The sequence below is a fragment of the Scyliorhinus canicula genome, chromosome 8 (genome assembly GCF_902713615.1).
Source record: "Scyliorhinus canicula chromosome 8, sScyCan1.1, whole genome shotgun sequence".
Taxonomy (NCBI): Eukaryota; Metazoa; Chordata; class Chondrichthyes; order Carcharhiniformes; family Scyliorhinidae; genus Scyliorhinus; species Scyliorhinus canicula.
Window position 1 is genome coordinate 163,019,578 of NC_052153.1, and position 20,009 is coordinate 163,039,586.

Genomic DNA, 20,009 nt, shown 5'->3' on the forward strand with positions numbered 1-20,009 from the left:
GTACCGGTCATGATACCAACCTTTGCCAATACCCTCAGCACTTCCTTGTGCTATATCCCTCTATACGCATCCTATCCATGTATTTGCCGAGATGCCTTTTGAATGGTGTTAATGCATTTGCTTCTACAACCTCCCCTGGCAATGCGTTTCAGGCACCCACTACCCGTGGTTATGGGTTTGGAAGATGCTGCCTAAGGAACCTTGGTGAGTTATTGCAGTGCATCTTGTAGATGGTATACACGGCTGCCCCTGTTCTTTGGTGGTGGAGGGTTTGAATGTTTGTGGAAGGGGGAATAATTAAGCGGGCTTCTTTGTCCTGGATGATGTCAAGCCTCTTGTTGTTGGAGCTGCACTCATCCAGGCAGGTGGAGGGTTTTCCATTACGCGCCTAACTTGTGCCTTGTAGATAGTGGACAGGCTTTGGGGGTCGAGGGGTCAGTAGATGAATTACTCGCCGCAGGATTCCTAGGGCGGAATTCTCCGATCCTGGGAAAAATCGGGAAGGCCATTCCTCTCAACTTACTCACCCCCTCCCGGGGACTAGGAGCGGCGCTCCGTTATTCTCGGCTGCCGGGCCTTGATGCTTGCGTCAAGGCGGCGCGCCGAGAATGACGCGACGGCGGCACCTATGTGACGTCAGCCGCGCATGCGCAGGTTGGCCGGCTCCAACTCACGCATACGCGGCTGACGTCACGACGGCTCAAACCCGCGCATGCGCGGTGGCCGTCTTCCCCTCCGCTGCCCCGCAAGACGTGGTGGCTTGTTCTTGCAGGGCAGCGGAGTCGAAAGAGTTTGTCGCTTTGAGATGCCGGCCTGACGATCGGTGGGCACCGATCGCGGGCCAGTCCCCTCCCGAGCACGGCCGTGGTGCTCACTCCCCTCTCCGCCCCCCACAAGCTTCAAACAGGCCTTTGGCGCCCATGTTCACGACGGCAGCGACCAGGTGTGGTTGCCGCCGTCGTGAATCGGTCGCGAACGGCAGGCCGCTCGGCCCATCCGTGCCGGAGAATCGCCAATCGCCGTGAAAAACGGCGAGCAGCGATTCTTCCGAGCAGGGGGGTGGGAGAATCGCAGGGGGGGCACCAGGGGGGAGTGAAATGAGTCGCGTGGCCCTCCCGCGATTCTCCCACCCAGCGTGGGGAGCGGAGAATTGCGCCCCTAGCCGTTGACCTGCTCTGGTAAACATAGTGGGCGGGATTCTCCATTTTTGGAGTCTGTGGGTGGGAATCACCGATTGTCACCGCCGAAATCTCGTTCGACGATTGGCCGGGTATTACGCCGAAATCAGGGGCAACGCCATTTTTCGGTTGCTCAGCCCCCTCAAAAACGGCGTACTCGAGCGGTATGGTACACACCGTTGGGACGGACTCAGGATGTCACCTGAGGCCCTCCCCCGATGCGCCAACTTCCTGACGGCATCATTCGAGTGTCCCCTCTATTTTTGGTGACCTCGCGTGGCAGCTGCGGACTGTCTCCAGCGGCGGCACCACAGTCCGGGGGGGGGGGGGGGGGGGCATTCCGCTGCCAGGGGGTGGTCCGGGCGTGGTGAGGGGTGTTATTGGGGGGGGGGGGGGGCACTATCTGGCAGGCTGTGTCCGCTCACTGCCAGAGCCACAGGCCGCCGCTGTGCGCATGTGCAACCGCAGATTCAGCCATCTGCATTCGTATCTGCAGGTTAAGCCTACATGACACGGCTGCTAGCCCCCCACCGGGCAGAGCATCGTGCAGAGGTGGCGTTGACTTTTTGGTCGTAAGGCCAAACGCTTCATCCGGACATAGCTGCAAAATCGGAGTATCCAGTCGAATGTTCTCCCACTGGAGGCGAATTGCAACTGGTTTACAATATCCCTTTGTTTATTCATCTTACTCTAAGCAGTTTATCTCACAGCTACAGATATTCCACTCCTACCTAAGGCAGCCACATGGGTTTCCGCATCACAAGAAATCAAATCTGTTGTTAATCAATTAGTGCAAAAAAAACATATTTGGAAATACCTACTTCTTGCAACAACTTTTCTAATTTTTCCTGCAATTCAAAGAAGTATCTTGAGGTGATGTGGCCCTGTCGGGATTTATCCAGGCAATCTCGTGCCAGTTCAATGATCTGATGATGCGCAAAACTGAGGACTCCATCTGCTAGTGGAAGAATATTGTCAGGAGAATAGCTAGTGATAATGTCCTGCAGCCTTTCTTCCATCTGGGCTGTGGCCTAAGGATTGAAACAACTCGGTTAATGTGTTAAGTACCAAACCTCACACAAAAATACTACAATCTTTGAAAAGCTGCCATCTTATCGCATGCAGAAATCAGAAACACTGATTCTTGGTTTTATAATACGTAACAAATCACTTTAGGTCTTTCCTTTGAAACTACATTGCTAAACTTACTTTACAATGTTTATACATTTGAAAGGACTACTTAACTCGAGTTAGCCATAATGGTTTTTTCACATTGGGTTAGTTATACACTTCAAACCAAAATTTATTGACACTGATCAGTCTGTGAAGTATTCCATCAGGTCAGCTAGTTGTGGGGCATAAATCATTATCAATGGCTCTTAATAATGTACCCTCTTTATAAGATAAGTTATGCATGTTTCCAGCAGCATTTCTCCTCTGCAAACCATTGAAAAATACTTCAATCATACATGTTTTAGAGTGTTTGAAAGATTATGCTCAGCAACTTTTTAAAAGCTCATCAAAAGGACATTTTCTTTCAGGCAAGGATGGTTATGTTTTCATCTAATGCCCTGTTATGTTAAACTACTAAAATTACAGGAATACACCTTCTTAAAGACTAGGATTGCCCATTTATTGAGCTACCGTTATTTCAATTCAGCGGCTGCGTAAATTTCATTATTTTAATCTAGATTTTACTTTGGCTATAAACAATCAAGTCCATCCTCTCTTCACACAACATTTTCCCTTCAAAATAAGGGTTTTAATATTTAACTTGTGGACCTGCGTTTGCTTCCTACTGTACATTTTGAACCGGGAGCAGGTTTAGTAAATTGGCCAGTGAACGGGCCCAGATTTGCTCAATTTACCCGGCTGAGGCTTTAGTGCATTTTTGCACAGCAAACCAAGAAGGCAGCGGCTGAGCATATTCACCCTATAACCCTGCAAACTTGTCGATGGCATTTGTAGGGCTCAAAATATGAGTTTGAAAACTGCACAAGTTTCGACTGCAGAAGCGTATGAGCACATCCAGATGTTGATAATTTACTATAGTTTAAAATGCATCATCTGCAAACAATCTTGCCTTTGGAAATCGTTCCTTGTAGACATGGTTCATCATGATAATCTCATTATCACAGCAGGCTGGAGAACGTCCAGGGCTACGAACAAGGCAAATATCACTTTATAAACGACAGCCACTTCAAGCAGTGCAAGATTTAATAAACGTTCTTGAGATTCCTCCGAGATAACCTACAAAAGGTGGCAACTTCGGCATGAACTACCTAAACTATTTTGGCAGACATTGCCCTTCCAAATTGTTTAAGAGCAGATAACTATCAGTTCTAAATCAGGCCAGACTGCAAATGCTCTTTAATGCAGCAATGATCTTACAACGCAATCTGGCCTGCATTAAAGTAAATTTCCCAGAACTTTTACGGTTATGATGCCATGTCTACACAACTCTTAAAGTGAAAACAATTATCTGAAGCCATTTCACATTGATGCAGGTTTGTTAGCCGTGATTGAATTGTCAACAGAATTCAAAACATTTTAACATGAAATAACTATTTGTATAAATATGGCATTTAAAACAAAGAATATCTTTTCTTCAACAGTACTTCAGTTAGCTAAGGCATTTGGTTCAAAATGCTTTACCGTCAGCTTTTATTTAGTGACACATAATGGGCATTTATGCCAGGCAGCTCACTTTGAATTTCTGTTTGAATAGTTCGTTTAAAAGTATTCAGGTATATAAAATTACAGAAAATATCGATTGCACAAAATTACAATAAGTAGAACTACTTTTCAATAATGATGCTGCAACACATTTATGAATGTATTTTGTTACCATCCCAATTGGTGTTACAACTGGACGAGAAGATCCCAGAATGGAACCCTGGTTCAAAAGACTGCAACTTTTACCTTTCTATATATAAAATGTGGAGGACCAGAGTCATAGGGCACTAATTCATTTTAACAACAAGAAACAAAACATTTATTGTTTATGAAAAGTTGGATTATTATACAATACTATTTTACTTCCCCCTTAGCTCAACAATTACAGATTTTAAGATTAACACTTTCAAATCTTCTTTTAAATTATGCTTTCCCTCCATTGTTTCCATCAAGGTTTCACTTTCAGGTTTTACACCTCCCACTTCAGGTTTCCTTTATCTAAAAGGTTTTTACACAAATTCCAAGGTCCAGCCACCAATTTCCACAATTATTTCAACTAACGTCTCCCAAACTGTAGTAATTTTTCACAAACTTTAGTATTACTGCGGATATATTTATGGCCTCTCACAATCCATTCCCTTTTCAACTCGGTGTGACTTTACTGAACAGTAACTGTTCTGGTTCTCAGTTTTCTCTGTTCCGTTAACTCCAGACTTCTTGGAAACTTCTCTTCATTTCTCTAGTTTCCTGAACTACCTGGACTTTAGATTTCTGGCACCAGTTTTCTTCACCAGTACTCCATAATATGGCTTTTCTCCGAGCAAGGCTGAGAGAGATGTTCCCTCTTTAGCCTTCTAAAACCAACTGCTTCTAGCAGAGCTTTCTCTCTCACTACCTATTTCTAACTGCAATCAAATTAGCTAAACTAAAACTTAAAAACATATCTTTCTTACAAGGCACCATGCCGTAGCCCTCTCCAAATACAATAGAATCACAGCTGGAATTGAAACTAACCCCGACATGTACAAAACACCTTTGTTCAGCATGAATCTAACTATCGGTTTTACCCTTCCAAGCACAGAAACAGAAAATTAAACCCACTTAAAACTATACCTTATCTCTAAAGGTTTCCAAATAAATATAAATCCCTTAAAACTACCTTTGTTTTCCTGACAATTTATTCTATAGTCATTGATGGTATGCAGAAAAGGTACTGGGATATATTTGCATTCAGGGTCGCATTATCTTCAAGATCAAACAGATCAAAAAAGCTTCATCTGTTCTCCAAACATATTTCCATTTTTGAAAATATCTTTAGGTAATAATAATAATAATAGCATATTGTCACAAGTAGGCTTCAATGAAGTTACTGTGAAAGGCCCCTAGTCGCCATATTCCGGCGCCTGTTTGGGGAGGCTGGTAAGGGAATGTTCTGCATTACATGCCATCTATTTAGCCCACTGTGCTAAACCAGCCCCGCTACTGCTAGGTGCAGTTTAGATAAATTACCTGTTCTGGGTGATAGGGGAATTATGATGGGTTTGGTATCAGAGTCCTCAGCTCATTAGAGTCGAGCGAGGTGCAGAAATAGAGGACAGTGTAACGTTTACTTGGGCCTGGAGTTCGGTTCAATTGAAGTGATTTTATCAGTGCAATTCACTTCACCCAATATTCACACACTCGGTTCAAAAGATTTTAAGCACAAATTGTGTTCCGTACAACTAGGTTTCCACGACCTCTAGCGCGCCTAAAATCAACACTCTGGAAGCTGGATACGTCCCCTATTTGGAATAATCTCTATTGGGAGTTGATGCTAATTACGTCACTTGACAGCCTTGAGGTGACTCCGAAATCTAAGCGAGTTCTTTTAGAGAAGGATACTAATAAGTACATTTTGAAACGTACGGAGACAGTCTGAATTAAATTTATCTTTTCAATTTAGTGAAAAACTGACTTTTGTACCTCAATGCAACCAGAGATTAGTTCTGAATATTTTAAGAAAAATCATTTTCAGTAAAACAATTGTTTTTTGTGATAAACCCATTTTCAGCTGAATTTTATAAACTTCTATCAAGTTAGCACTCCTAAACATATCAAGGAATGTATTTTAAGGCAACATCTTATTAAAAGAATGTATGTTTTAAAATGTGCCAGATTTTGCTACGGCAATAAGCAACTGAGTTTGAGCAGAAACCCACAGTCCGGAGCAGGGCGAGAGGGAAACAGTTTTCAAATTCAGGCTCAATTTAGCCCAGAATCATTGATTGCACCCAAAGTGGAACCTCATACATTCTTTTGGGATTCTTCATACCAGTTAGCGTGCTGCTGTATTAGCGTGCTTCCATTTGAGAAGAAGTGGGGAAATGTACTAAAAACAGAAAATGTTGGAAAAACTAAGCAGGTCTGCTAGCATCTGTGAAGAGGGAAACAGAGTTACTGTTCTGGGTCCGTTGACTCTGCTCCAGAGCTGAAGAGAGGGGGAAAGATGATGGATTTTACACTGTTTAAGACGGGGTGGAACAAAATAGAAGGTCAGGAATAGGGGGCCTCACGGTAGCATGGTGGTTAGCATCAATGCTTCACAGCTCCAGGGTCCCAGGTTCGATTCCCGGCTGGGTCACTGTCTGTGTGGAGTCTGCACGTCCTCCCCGTGTGTGCGTGGGTTTCCTCCGGGTGCTCCGGTTTCCTCCCACAGTCCAAAGATGTGCGTGTTAGGTGGATTGGCCATGCTAAATTGCCCGTAGTGTAAGGTTAATGGGGGGATTGTTGGGTTACGGGTATACGGGTTACGTGGGTTTAAGTAGGGTGATCATTGCTCGGCACAACATCGAGGGCCGAAGGGCCTGTTCTGTGCTGTACTGTTCTATAAAAAATAGGTGAGAGTTCCGGAGAGATTTGGCAAAGATGTCATGGACAAAAGGCAGATGGACTGTTAATGATAGTGTTAATGACTAAGAAGGTGCTAATAGTAGCATAAAGGTAAGATAGTGGAATGTGTTAATTATAGAACAAGGGTCAGCTTACAGATGGTCCTGTGGGGAGGCTGCGATGGGGGAAAAAATGTTTTTTTAAAGATTGAAATGGAGAGAGTTTGCGATCCGAAGTTGTTGAACTCAATGTTAAGTTCAGATGGCTATTAAGTGCCTAATCGGAAAATGAGGTGCTGTTCCTCTACTGGGACATTGCAGCAAGCCAAGAACGTAAATATGAGCATGACCGCGAGATGTTGGGCTGAAATGACAGGCAAGAGGAAGGTCAGGGTCATACTGACCGACTGAGTGAAGCTTGTCCACAAAGCGGAGTCATGCTGGGTGACCACTTTGCATAACACTCTCCAGCAAAAAAGATAGATGGTGTCAATGATAAAGTGGCTGTAAATCATAAAGCCCAGAACCAAGCCTCATGCCACACTGAAGTCAAAATATCGGTTAATATTAATTACTTGACAATTGCCAACACAAAGACAAACATAGAACATAGAACAGTACAGCACAGAACAGGCCCTTCGGCCCTCAATGTTGTGCCGAGCCATGATCACCCTACTCAAACCCACGTATCCACCCTATACCCGTAACCCAACAACCTCCCCTTAACCTTACTTTTATTAGGACACTACGGGCAATTTAGCATGGCCAATCCACCTAACCCGCACATCTTTGGACTGTGGGAGGAAACCGGAGCACCCGGAGGAAACCCACGCACACAGGGGGAGGACGTGCAGACTCCACACAGACAGTGACCCAGCCGGGAATCGAACCTGGGACCCTGGAGCTGTGAAGCATTTATGCTAACCACCATGCTACCCTGCTGCCCCAAACCTTTCACGGAAACGCATTCCTAACGTTGGGAGACAGAAGGCAATCTTGTCCAAGGATTACCCAGAGCTAATTACAGCTCGTGTGTAGTCTGGGAGTTTCAGCCAAGACTTTTCCAGACACAGAGGATCTGAAACGATGCCAGCAGCCTTAGATTCTGTTGCCGGCCAACATGTGCCAGTTAGAGTAAAGGTGATGACCTACAATTCCCAGACGTGTTTGGAATCATTAGTTCAACTGCATTATATGCAGCCATAGGGTCAAAAGTTTTTTATATCAACAGTGCGCCTCTGACTAAGCTTTCTTTTCATTACTCAAGATAATTCGAAATTGTCACTTTCCCTGGGAAAATTCAGGAGCTGGATTGTGGGGGAGGCAGTGGGGCGGAGCACCTCAAACTCCAGACACTTGGCGGCGCCAGAGTTCAAAAGCCTGATGACAATTTGCGAATAGGGACATCAGTACAAGGGAGAGAGCTGGTTGGTAGGTTGCGGGGTAAGCTGTTTCCTCCACTCTAAAGCTACATGAAGGCAAGTGTTCTAGTTTCCTGAGAAAAAAAACTTAAATAATTATTTCCTTCTTTACTTGGCATAAATTTAAGGTAAGAAATCTTTAAGGTAAAAGTATGACTGGGGAGCTCAGTTCTGTGTGCTGTACTGCCTGCAGGAAGTGCCACCAGTTTGACCAGCTTGAGTGTCGGCTGGAGGCACTGAGGTGCATCCGCGAGGTTGAGAGGTACGTGATGAGCACATTTTTAGCCCCACAGCTTAAGGAAGTGCAGTCACAGGGACCACCAGGCAGAAGAAGGGAGGCAGGCAGATAGTTAGAAAAGCCCCAGACTGCTTCTCACTCAATAACTTTTTTTGTCTTTTGTTGGAGCACAACCAGAGCCAAGTTCACAGCACTGTGGGTGGATCAGCTGCACAAGGGGGGAAGAGTAAGAGTGGAGGAGCAATAGTGGTAAGTCAGTGAGGGGTGCAGACAGGTGTTTCTGCGACATGACTCCAGGATGGTGTGTTGCCATCCTGGTGCCAGAGTCAACGGTGTCACTGAACGGGGCGGTAGGGCATCCTGAAGGGGGAGAGGGGGTTTGAACAGACAGAGGTCGTGGTTCACATTGGGACCAACGACACAGGTAGAAAGAGGGATGAGGTCTTTCAATAAGAATTTAGGGAGCTAGGTAGCAGATTGAAAAGAAGGACTTCAAAGATTCTAATCTCTGGATTACTCCCAGTGTCACATGCTAGAGAGTATAGGACTAGGAGGTGAGAGAGCAGATGAATGCGTGGCTGAAGTGATGGTTCAGAAGGTGGGCTTTTGTTTCCTGGATCATAGGGTCCATTTCTGGGGAAGGTGGGAGCTGCACAAATGGGACACACTGCACCTGAACTGGAATGGGGCCATCACCCCTGCAGGGAGGTTTGCTACTGCTGTTGGGAGAGGGGTTAAGCTAATTTGGCAGGGAGGTGGGATAAGGAATGGAGGTACAGTAGCCGTGATGCACAGCCAAATAGACATGGTAATAAGGCACAGGAAATATAACAAGGCTGGATGGCATTTAAGAGTCTTACGGGTAAGACAGATGAATCGAGAGTGTTGATTAACACATGGGAGCATGGTATCATTGCTATCACGGCGAGATGGTGGAGGGAGGGCCAGGACTGGCAACTGTGTAGAACCTTCAGGCGAGACTGGGGGTGGAAAAGGGGACGTGCTGTTGCATTATTGATCAAGGAATCCATTACTGCAGTCAGGGAGGGCAGGTATATAGGGATGTCGCAGAGAAGTGTAAAAATAATAGGGTAATAATAGCAGGTGATTTCAACTTAATAAAGGTATAGAGTGTGGCGGAATTCTTAATGTGCATCAGGAGGGCAATTTGAGCCAGCATGTCGGAAGTACTACTTGAAAGAGGATGATACTGGGCCTAATTTTAGGGAATGAAGCGGGCAGGTCATGGAAGTGTCAATGGGGGAGCATTTCGCTCATTGTGACCGTAACTCAGTAAGATTTAAGGTAGTTATGGAACAGGACAATGATGGACTAGAAGTAAAGGTTCTGAATTGGGGAGAAGGCCGAATTTATTGTGAGACAACAGGATCAGCCAAAGCAAACTGGGAACAGCTACTTGTAGGAAAAGCCACATCAGAACAGTGAGAGTCATTCAAACGGGAAATAGAGAGAATACAGGGCCAACATGTTCCCGTAAAGGTGAAGAGTGGGACCAGCAAGTCCAGAGAACCCGGGATGTCAAGGGATATGAAATTAAATGAAAATCGCTTATTGGCACGAGTAGGCTTCAATTAAGTTACTGTGAAAAGCCCCTAGTCGCCACATTCCGGCGCCTGTCCGGGGAGGCTGGTACGGGAATCGAACCGTGCTGCTGGCCTGCTTGGTCTGCTTTAAAAGCCAGCAATTTAGCCCAGTGAGCTAAATCAGTCCCTATACAGGATTAGATAAGGAAAAAAGGTGGGAGGCTTATGGCAGACTCAGGGGGCTCAAAACAGTGGAAGCCCTAGAGGAGTATAGAAAATGCAGAGGGGTACTTAAAAAATAAATGAGGGGAATGAACAGGGGGCATGGGAAAACACCGGTGGGCAAAATAAAGAAAAATCCCAAAGTGCGTTGTAAATATATTAAGGGCAAGAGGTTAACCAGGGAAAGAATAAAGCCCATTCGGGACAAAAGTGGCAATTTGTGTGTGGAGCCGAAAGACTTAGGTGGGGTTTTAAATGAGTTTTTTGCATCTGTGCTAACTGGAGAAAGACGGTGCAGATATAAAAGGCAGGGAGGGGACTGTTCGGGTCCACTGAGGGAGAATTCAGAATGCCCAATTCACCTGACAAGCACATCTTTCGCGGTTTGTGGGAGAAAACCGGAGCACCCTGAGGAAACCCACGCAGGCACGGGAGAACGTGCAGACTCCCCACAGGCAGTGACCCAAGCCGGGAATCGAAAAGGGACCCTGGAGCTCTGATGCAACAGTGCTAACCGCTGAGCTGCCCCAACTGGGGCGTTCTGTAATTCATCCGACTGCTCAAAATCTAACTAAATGGTAATGGTGAAACCAGAGAACAGATAGTAGGGCAGCTGATGCCGATGTGAAAGCAACACTTAAGCCAACATCAACAACCTGTCTGACGTTGGCAATAAAAGCAACATTTGTCCTACTTCTGACAACGGCAGCACATGGCACAGTGGGTAGAACTGCTGGCCTCACAGCGCCAGGGACCCGAGTTCTATTCTAACCTTGGGTGACTGTCTGTGTGGAGACTGCACGTTCTCCCAGTGTCTGCATGGGTTTCCTCCGGTTCTCTCTCACAGTCCATAGATGTGCAGGTTCCGTTGATTGGCCATGGTGTCCATGTTCGGTGGGGTTATGGGGTTACAGGAATAGAATATAGAATACAGGAATATGGGGGAGGGGGGGGGGGTGCAATTTCAGAGGATCGGTGTAGACTCGATGGGCTAATGGCCTCCTTCTGCACTGTAGGGATTCTTTTCTAAATCCGAAAATGAGCGGTCATTGATTTGAAAATCAATGAAAAAATGAATAATTACAGAATATAGGATGAAGCATATTTATTATATGAATAGATGAGTCATTTTCAGCAGGAAGGTCAATTGACAATTTTGGCTCATTGCATTCTATTGGAATTCGATAAGGGTGGAATTATATTTGGCTTTTATGTAGTTGAGTACTCTGGGGCACCATCATGGATCATACATGAATACTGGCACCTTCAATGAAGCATCAGGAGAATAGAAATCTTAAATCTATTTTTCCTGCCCCATCACCAGCCATGAGGTATGTTATCAGTGTGCCAGACATTCTCCTGATACTTCATTCAAGGTGCCAGTATTCATGTATGATCCACGATTGTGCCCCAGAGTACTCAAATACATAAAAGCCAAATATAATTCCACCCTTATCGAATTCCAATGGAATCCAATAAATCCAATAGAATTTGGAAATCTTAAATCTAGAAATATTTGCGACTGGGATCAGAATTATTCCACTTTGACAGAGTTTTTTGAAACGGTTTAACAGACTTGAAATAATTATTTCAAAAACTTTTAAACTGGTGTTTTCATTGAATGGATTAAATCTCCATTGTGCACCCTGCAATATTAAGGCTTAGCATTAACTTTTTTTTAAATAAAAGGACCAAAGTTCTTGCCATCCCTAATTTTACGCAAAAAATAATCACGTTTCCTCACAATGACTTTTTTCACTAGTATTAACGAGAAAAGCTTTTAGTCCTTAAGCCGCAGACTACAAACCTAAGACTCCGGGAGCGTGGTCGCATTGAAGGAAGCCTGCGTTTCTCATCATTGGCGATGGCATCTGTACTGCAGAAATGCTTGGAAAGAAAGTGCAGTTCATCTGGAGTTGGTTGGTATGGCAACTGATGCAGCTTTTCCTGTGATGAACATGACGACTAGAAAAATAACAGAGGGAGAACATTACGGTTCAATTTATAGATTTCCTTCACTATAAAAGGTTGCTGGATATGAAGAAAGGTGCCAGGAATCCTGGAAGAAACGCATATAGGACCAATAAAAAACAGTATCCTCAATTAACAGATCGTCAACCTAAAAGGTGATTGGCAGTACAGAACTCGAGTATTGCCGAAATAAGTGACATGCTGTCCAAGCTTCTGATCTTGCACTCTTCAGGATAGATTGCAAGATTACCAACAGTGAAGGGAACAACAATTTATACTACACGAGAAAAGAGTCCTGCTTGAGCATGCTAGCATGCTGGCTTGAATGCTGAGAGTTCACTTGTCAACCAATTAACACTCTCTTCTCAAGAGGTAGAAATTGTTGTTCCCTTTGTGATGATAGGTAGACTATCATCTGTATATAATATGACTAGTTCATCATCATCTGCATGTGTTTTATAAGTTACATGTTTTACCGTTGTAGTTCTAGCATCCGACCAGCAGGTGGGGCGAGTATGCAGGCACGGGACCCATGTGTTCCATCAGAAGGTGTTTGCAAGGAGTTGGTAGCAGTCGCATATTAGAGTAGCTCTGTCGTATCTTAGTGTAAGTTAGTGTTAAGACATTTATATCCAAATGTATTCATCTTAGACATTTTAGTTAAACAAAGTCTAATGTTCTTTGTTCAGGCGGCAACATCGAGATTCCACATCAGCCCAATCAAAGAACATTACACCCTTTACTGTTGGTAATCATGCGATCTGTCCCGATAAGTGCAAGGAATAATTTTTTTAAAATTTAAAGTACCCAATTTTTTTTTTCCAATTAAGGGGCAATTTAGCGTGGCCAATCCACCTAGCCTGCACATTTTGGATTGTGGATATGGAACTCACACAGACACGGGGAGAATGTGCAAACTCCACACGGACAGTGACTCGGGGCTAGGATGGAACCTCGGGAGTGCAAGAAAAAGTGGAGGTGACATGCCTCTTTTTACATCGAGGCTAATTTTTAAAAATTCATAACCTATTAATGAAAATGAAATGAAATGAAAATCGCTTATTGTCACGAGTAGACTTCAATGAAGTTACTGTGAAAGGCCCCTAGTCGCCACATCCCGGCGCCTGTCCAGGGAGGCTAACAGATGCTAACCGATATAAGTTCATAGCAGGGAAGGAGATAACAAATAATACTTCCCAGATTAACATGAGAACTTCCAAGGAGTCAGGGAAAAGTAATTTTGTTTCAGAACATTCCACTTAAACAGCTCCAAATTATACATCATTAACTAAATCTGCTGACCTTCCCGTTACCAGTTCCTTGCCCAGACTAAATGAGAATTACCTGATTATTCAACTGATTAGACTGGACAATTATCCGAACAAGCTTGGAAGCATAAACTGCAGCTTATATATTTTTGATTTCCACATGTTTTTAGATAACCCAAGGACTAGATTCTCAACATTTAATCTCTTCACTCCAGCTTGCACTTTGTCAACATTTCCCCGCCTTATTACGCCATCCAACCCAAATTAATTTTTAATGGATGGATCTGGTGCAGAAACAGAAAAGAAATTAGAAATTGACTTCAAAACAAAGTCACTTTATTTACTGAGTGAGGCTTGGAAAACTTAAAAATTGTTAAATCCTTTATCTGATTGAAACCCTGAATGGCTTAGCTTCTAAAGAATAGAAACCAAAATATGTGGAAGCACATCGCTCCAGCATACCAGAAAATAGTATACTCAGTGCTATCTTAGCTGGCATACAACAAATAGGTTCAGCTTTCAACAAGTTAAGGCATGAAATCATTGTTGGTTGGCGTCTGTTCACAGGTGATTTTACAGCTGTCAGTGCTAGAGATAAGACAGCTCATGGAGTCAAGGTGAAACGGAACTTACGGACACGGTGGAGCTCGGTGTATTTGTGCCATAGCCAGATGACGGGAGGGAAGCCAAAGACCATCGACGTCCATCACTCCTGAAATAATTGTTAAAAGCTATTTCATCATAAGCGCTAACGGCCATTAAACCTCAAACATCCACAATGACAACAGTTTTAATTTGCCTTTGTCATTTTTTATTTAACACATGAGATGCATCTAATAATATTACAACCATTGTGGAGATGAAAAGTTGTTTCACTTCACCCTGACACTGTAGTTACAAGCATAATCTTGGAGTCTAAATGCACACCAAAGAAGGTTAGTAATGTCATCCATCAAAATCCAGGGTGCATTATTTTCTGGACTGGAATTGCCGGCAAATGGTAAGCAATACAAATGGTGAAAAAGCAGGAAACATTTATGATAAAACACAGAACGTTGGGAAATTTAAAGAAAAACATTTTTAAGAATGATTCCCTCAAAGAATATGGCCCAGATTTTACTGTAGCAGAATATCTCACAGCATCTGCCGCTAGTTAGACCTGTTTTAAGTTTTTACACTTTTATGTGGAAAGTTGCTAAAAGTACGAGCTGATAATGCGGCAACAAGGGAAACTATCCAAACAGGATCTGAGGGAACAGGGCAAGCAGCCACTGTGAACGTCCTGCAAGACAGATTGAAAGACTGAGAAATAAACAGTGCAGAGATTGAGTGGGTGAATTCAGGTACAGAGACAGAACTAACCGGAGGGAAGAATGACTGGATTAAGAGAAACAAGAAACAGAAAAGTTAAAAAAAAAATTAAATTGAATGTTTTACATATTATGAATCTCAAACAATTAAAAATTGAAGAAATGAGAATTCGCAAATGTAACAGTTAATTTTGGATGGCAGTAATTAACATTTAGCACATTGTTAAACGATAATTAAACTCGAAATGATTTATCGCTCTGTTTCTTGTCTACTGCACATATATATCAACCTCATGCTATTCAATACATTTCAATGAAAAGGCACATAGCAAAACCAATGATGGAGTAGCACAATTCTGACAGCAACTTTTGCATATTTACACTTAACAGCACAACTGGTCCTTGCCTGGAGCTGCAGTACCCAGTGACACATAAATAACAACAAGCAGATTAGCCTCATTGTTATCTTGAGAGCAAAAATCTGCCCCATGTCTGATTCTGCACGGGCAATCGGTGAACGTTTTTAAACCGAGTGGTCTGAAAGGAGAGGCAGAACAACATCTGGCTCCCCAGCAGATGGTGAAGGGTTCACAGCTCAGAACTACTCATCACTCATCCATCAGCTATTGTCAGAAGATGGTAGAGATGGTAGGGTCTGGGCCAGGCGAATGGCAGGCTGTGAGAAGACAAGCTGAGGGGGGGGGGGGGGGGGGGGGGGGGGGGGGGGGGGGGGGGGGGGGGGGGGGGGGGGGATCAGCATGGCTGATGCACAGGACACCCACCAAGAAGAATAGAAGAGTAAGAATGGACAAAGGGATCAAAACTTTAAATTGTGGGAAAACATTCATAGCTTTAAGAATTAGAAACCTGACAAAGTTTTTTTTTTATAAATGTTTTTATTCAGTTTTCATATTTTATATTGAACAAATTACAAATTGTTAGGAGAGAAAAAGAACAAAAAAAAAAAAAAAAAAAAAAAACAACAAACAAACACGCAAAAATTAACATACATATTTACAGGTAAGCATCTTCGTAGTAGTAACTGCGCCCGCCCCCCCCCCCCCCCAACATGTTTATTTAGTTTGGTTTTGGGCCTTAGCTAGCCATCGAACCCCCGTACCGAACCTGTAGCCCCTCCCGCTACCTTCCCCCGACTATTCTTCCTCTTGTACATTGGCCACAAATAGGTCCCGGAACAGTTGCATGAATGGCTCCCACGTTCTGTGGAAGCCGTCGTCCGACCCTCGGATGGCAAATTTGATTTTCTCCATTTGGAGAGATTCCGAGAGGTCGGACAGCCAGTCCGCAGCTCTGGGCGGTGCTGCTGACCGCCAGCCAAACAGGATTCTACGGCGGGCGATCAGGGAGGCAAAGGCAAGGGCGTCCGCCCTCCTCCCCAGGAATAGATCTGGCTGTTCTGAAACCCCGAAGACCGCCACTATCGGGCATGGCTCCACCCTCACTCCCACCACTTTGGACATAACCTCGAAGAAGGCTGTCCAGTACTCCACGAGTCTGGGGCAAGACCAGAACATGTGGGCGTGGTTGGCCGGGCCTCTTTGGCACCGTTCACATCTGTCTTCCACCTCCGGGAAGAACCTACTCATACGGGTTCTTGTTAAGTGGGCTCTATGTACCACTTTTAGTTGCGTCAGGCTGAGCCTTGCGCACGTGGAGGTGGAGTTGACCCTATGCAGTGCTTCGCTCCAGAGTCCCCACCCTATCTCCATCCCCAGGTCGTCCTCCCATTTCCTTCTTGTTGCGTCCAGTACGGTGTCGTCCCTATCTACCAGTCGGTCATACATGTCACTACAGTTCCCTTTCTCTAGGATACTTGCGTCCAGTAGGTCTTCCAGTAGTGTCTGTCGTGGCGGTTGTGGGTACGTCCTTGTCTCCTTTCGTAGGAAGTTTTTGAGCTGCAGGTACCGTAGCTCGTTCCCCCCAGCTAGCTGAAACTTCTCTGTCAGTTCGTCCAGTGTTGCGATCCTGTCGTCCGTGTATAGGTCCCTGACTGTCAGTGTCCCCCCGTCCTGCCTCCACCTTTTGAAGGTGGCGTCAGTCAGTGCTGGTGTGAACCTATGGTTGTTGCAGATGGGAGCCCTGTTCGACATTTTGGTCAGGCCAAGTTGCTGCCGCAGTTGGTTCCAGGATTGGAGGGTGGCTGTCACCACTGGGCTGCTGGAGTGTTTTTTGGGTGGGGATGGGAGTGCTGCCGTGGCGAGGGCCCGGAGGGAGGTTCCCATGCAGGAGGCCTCCTCCGCACGCACCCACTCAGCCTCTGGCTCCTGGATCCATCCCCTTACTCGCTCGGCTGTTGCTGCCCAGTGGTAGAATTGTAGATTCGGGAGGGCTAGCCCTCCCCTGGTTTTTGTTTTTTGTAAGACCTTCTTTGGGATCCTAGCATTTTTACCCCCCCATACGAACGCCATGATGAGTTTGTCCAGCGCTTTGAAAAAGGCCTTGGGGATGTAGATCGGAATGGATCTAAACAGGAAGAGGAACCTGGGCAGTACGTTCATTTTGATCGTCTGAACTCTCCCCGCGAGGGAGAGCGGGAGTGTGTTCCATCTTTGCAGGTCCTTTTTAACTTCCTCCGTCAGGCTGGTGAGGTTCCATTTGTGGATCCCTTTCCAGTCATGGGCTATTTGGATCCCCAGGTAGCGGAATTTATGTCGGGCTTGATTGAACGGCAGCCCCTTTAGTGCTGCCCCCCCCCCCCCTTGCGGGTGTACTGGGAAGATCTCACTTTTGCTCATGTTGAGTTTGTAGCCCGAGAAGGCTCCAAACTCTTTCAGGAGCGCGATGATTCCGTCCATGCTGCTTTGTGGGTCCGAGATATAGAGGAGCAGATCATCCGCATAGAGTGAGACTCTGTGCTCTCTACCTCCCCTTCGGATCCCCCTCCAATTTTTTGCTGCCCTGAGCGCGATTGCTAGCGGTTCAATTGCTAGTGCGAACAGCAGCGGGGACAGTGGGCATCCTTGTCTGGTGCCCCTGTGCAGCTGGAAGTATTGGGAGTTGGTATTGTTGGTCTGTACACTCGCCATGGGTGCGTTGTACAGGAGCTTTACCCAAGCGGTGAACCCTGTTCCAAGCCCGAACCGCTCCAGTACCTCTATGAGGTATTTCCACTCGACTCTGTCGAAGGCCTTTTCTGCGTCCAGGGAGACGATCACCTCTTGTGTTCTCTCCCCGGAGGGGGTCATTATCACGTTCAGCAGGCGCCTGATGTTCGCGGTAAGCTGTCTACCTTTGACAAAGCCCGTCTGGTCCTCTGTGACCACCTCAGGTACACAGTCTTCTAGCCTCTTGGCTAGGATTTTGGCCAGTATTTTGGCGTCTGCATTCAGCAGAGATATGGGTCTGTATGACCCACATTCCGTTGGGGAAACCTGACAAAGTTAAGCATTTTCCCCAAATCCGAAGTCTTGACTTTTTCTCTTTACAAGGGTTCCAAATCTTAAATGTGTTTCCAACGTCCTCCCTAGACCAAAGCCTAACGGAACGTTTAATGACATTCCACCAATGCATAAACGCCTGCTTTATACATGAAAAATAAGTATTCCCAGAGGAGAGGAAATGAAGACAAATAGAGAGAAGTTAAAGTTTGTTCATTAAATACATGTCGTTTCCAACTTCAGTGTCCAAATTGCAAGGTACAGGGGTTCATTTTGGAAAATGAAAATGAAATTCTGAGCGATATAAAATATGTGCTTAACCCCTAACTGTCCCCCTCACCCTGCAGGATTTCCCTCTCTCAAAAAACAAGTGAAAACACAGATGTTAAATTGCACAGCCAAAATTAAAACGAGGAAAAGACACAAGTTAAGACAAAGCAGACAAAAATTGCTTTGGTAAGTAAGTGGCATGATACAAACAGTTTTACGCTCATGCTAAGATTACCTGTCGGTTCTGTGGCCATGACTGAAGGATACCACAGGGTAGTTTAGAGGCAGAAAAACAAAGGTAAAATTGTACACTTAAGATTTTCAATCTTGATATAATGAGCGACAAAATGAGAGAAACAATCAGACAGCACACCCTTTTCCAGTAAATGCTCTTCTTACAAGATCCCAAAAAGGCCACCAATTCCTATATACTGACAGCTCAAGTTGTTCAAATTTTGAGTTTCATACAGATCAATTAAGCTCTTACAAAATGGCATCACAGTACAATCAATCAGGCTCCAACAATGTCAAGGCCAACCGCCCATTATTTTAACGACCGTAGGTCATGGTACATAAGCAGCCTTAAAATATCCATCCATAAACTGATCTATACACGGAGTATCAAACTTTAAATGTTTGGTGTGGGTGTAGGTAGACGCCATTTTGAAATGTGAAAAAAACAGCAATTTAAATTACTGAGTGTGATGCGTTGCATTAAATGAATTAATTTTACAAAGATACTTTTAACCACATTAAATTCATTGGGTCGTAACTTCCTCAGACTGGCAATCTGTGGCGGACAGCAACTAACCTACTTTTAAATTCGAAAGTGCCCGTCTCGCCTGACCTTCCAGACTCAGGCCGGGTAAGACTCGAGTGGATCCAGTGGCAAACTGTCAAAGGAGCGGCGTGGTCCGGTTGCGGCTATGCGGAGCTAAGCCGCACGTTCGGCAGCTCCCGCATTAATAGGACTTGTGGGCTCTTTTAAGGGCTCCAAACGGCGCTGATTCTACGATTCCCGGTGGATAAAGGGGTCTGGAACAAAACCCCCCGGGATTTATGGTGCGGACTCGGAGTGGGGCGAGGAGAAAAACGGCAGCAGCTCCCCTGGAAAAGCGGGGGAAGGTGGACAAAATGGCGGCCGGTGGAGCCCCTGAGGAGTGGAGGCAGTGGGCTGAGGAGCAGCAGGCGGCCCTTCTGCGCTATTTTACGGAGCTGAAAAGGGAGTTGTTGGAATCCCTGAAGGTAACGACTAGTAAGCTGCTGGAGACCCAGACAACCCAGGGTGCAGTGATACTTGAGTTGCAGCAGCAGGCCTCTGAGCGCGAGGATGAGGTTTCGGCCCTCGTGGGGAAGGTGGAGATACACGAGGAGCTTCATAAAAAGTGGCAAGATCGGTCTCGAGGAGATGGAGGTTCGGTCACGGAGGAAGAACTTGCGGATCCTGGGCCTTGAGAAGGGGCTGGAGGGGTCGGACCTGCCGGCCTATGTGGCCGTGATGTTGAACTCGCTGGTGGGGGCAGGATCCTTCCATCTGCCCCTGGAGGTGGAGGGGGCCCACAGAGTACTGGCCAGGCGGCCTAAGGCGAATGAACCCCCGCGGGCGGTGCTGGTGCGGTTCCATCGGTTCAGTGACTGGGAGTGTG

General features: G+C 45.4%; 1 protein-coding gene across 15 annotated transcripts in view; it reads right to left on the minus strand.

The window, feature by feature from the left end:
• LOC119970652 (microtubule-associated serine/threonine-protein kinase 4-like) overlaps nucleotides 1-20,009 on the minus strand; it is a 588,463-nt gene that overhangs the window by 83,651 nt on the left and 484,803 nt on the right. For 11 of the 15 annotated variants that reach the window (XM_038805606.1, XM_038805605.1, XM_038805601.1 and 8 more), the window contains 5 exons: nucleotides 18,599-18,619; nucleotides 14,019-14,097; nucleotides 11,954-12,111; nucleotides 3,262-3,337; nucleotides 2,000-2,209 (listed from right to left, as the gene is read on the minus strand). In XM_038805606.1, the coding sequence (XP_038661534.1) occupies nucleotides 2,000-2,209; nucleotides 3,262-3,337; nucleotides 11,954-12,111; nucleotides 14,019-14,097; nucleotides 18,599-18,619 (544 nt within the window). The remainder of the gene's footprint in view (nucleotides 1-1,999; nucleotides 2,210-3,261; nucleotides 3,338-11,953; nucleotides 12,112-14,018; nucleotides 14,098-18,598; nucleotides 18,620-20,009) is intronic. The other 4 variants (XM_038805607.1, XM_038805604.1, XM_038805602.1 and 1 more) reach the window with 1 other exon arrangement.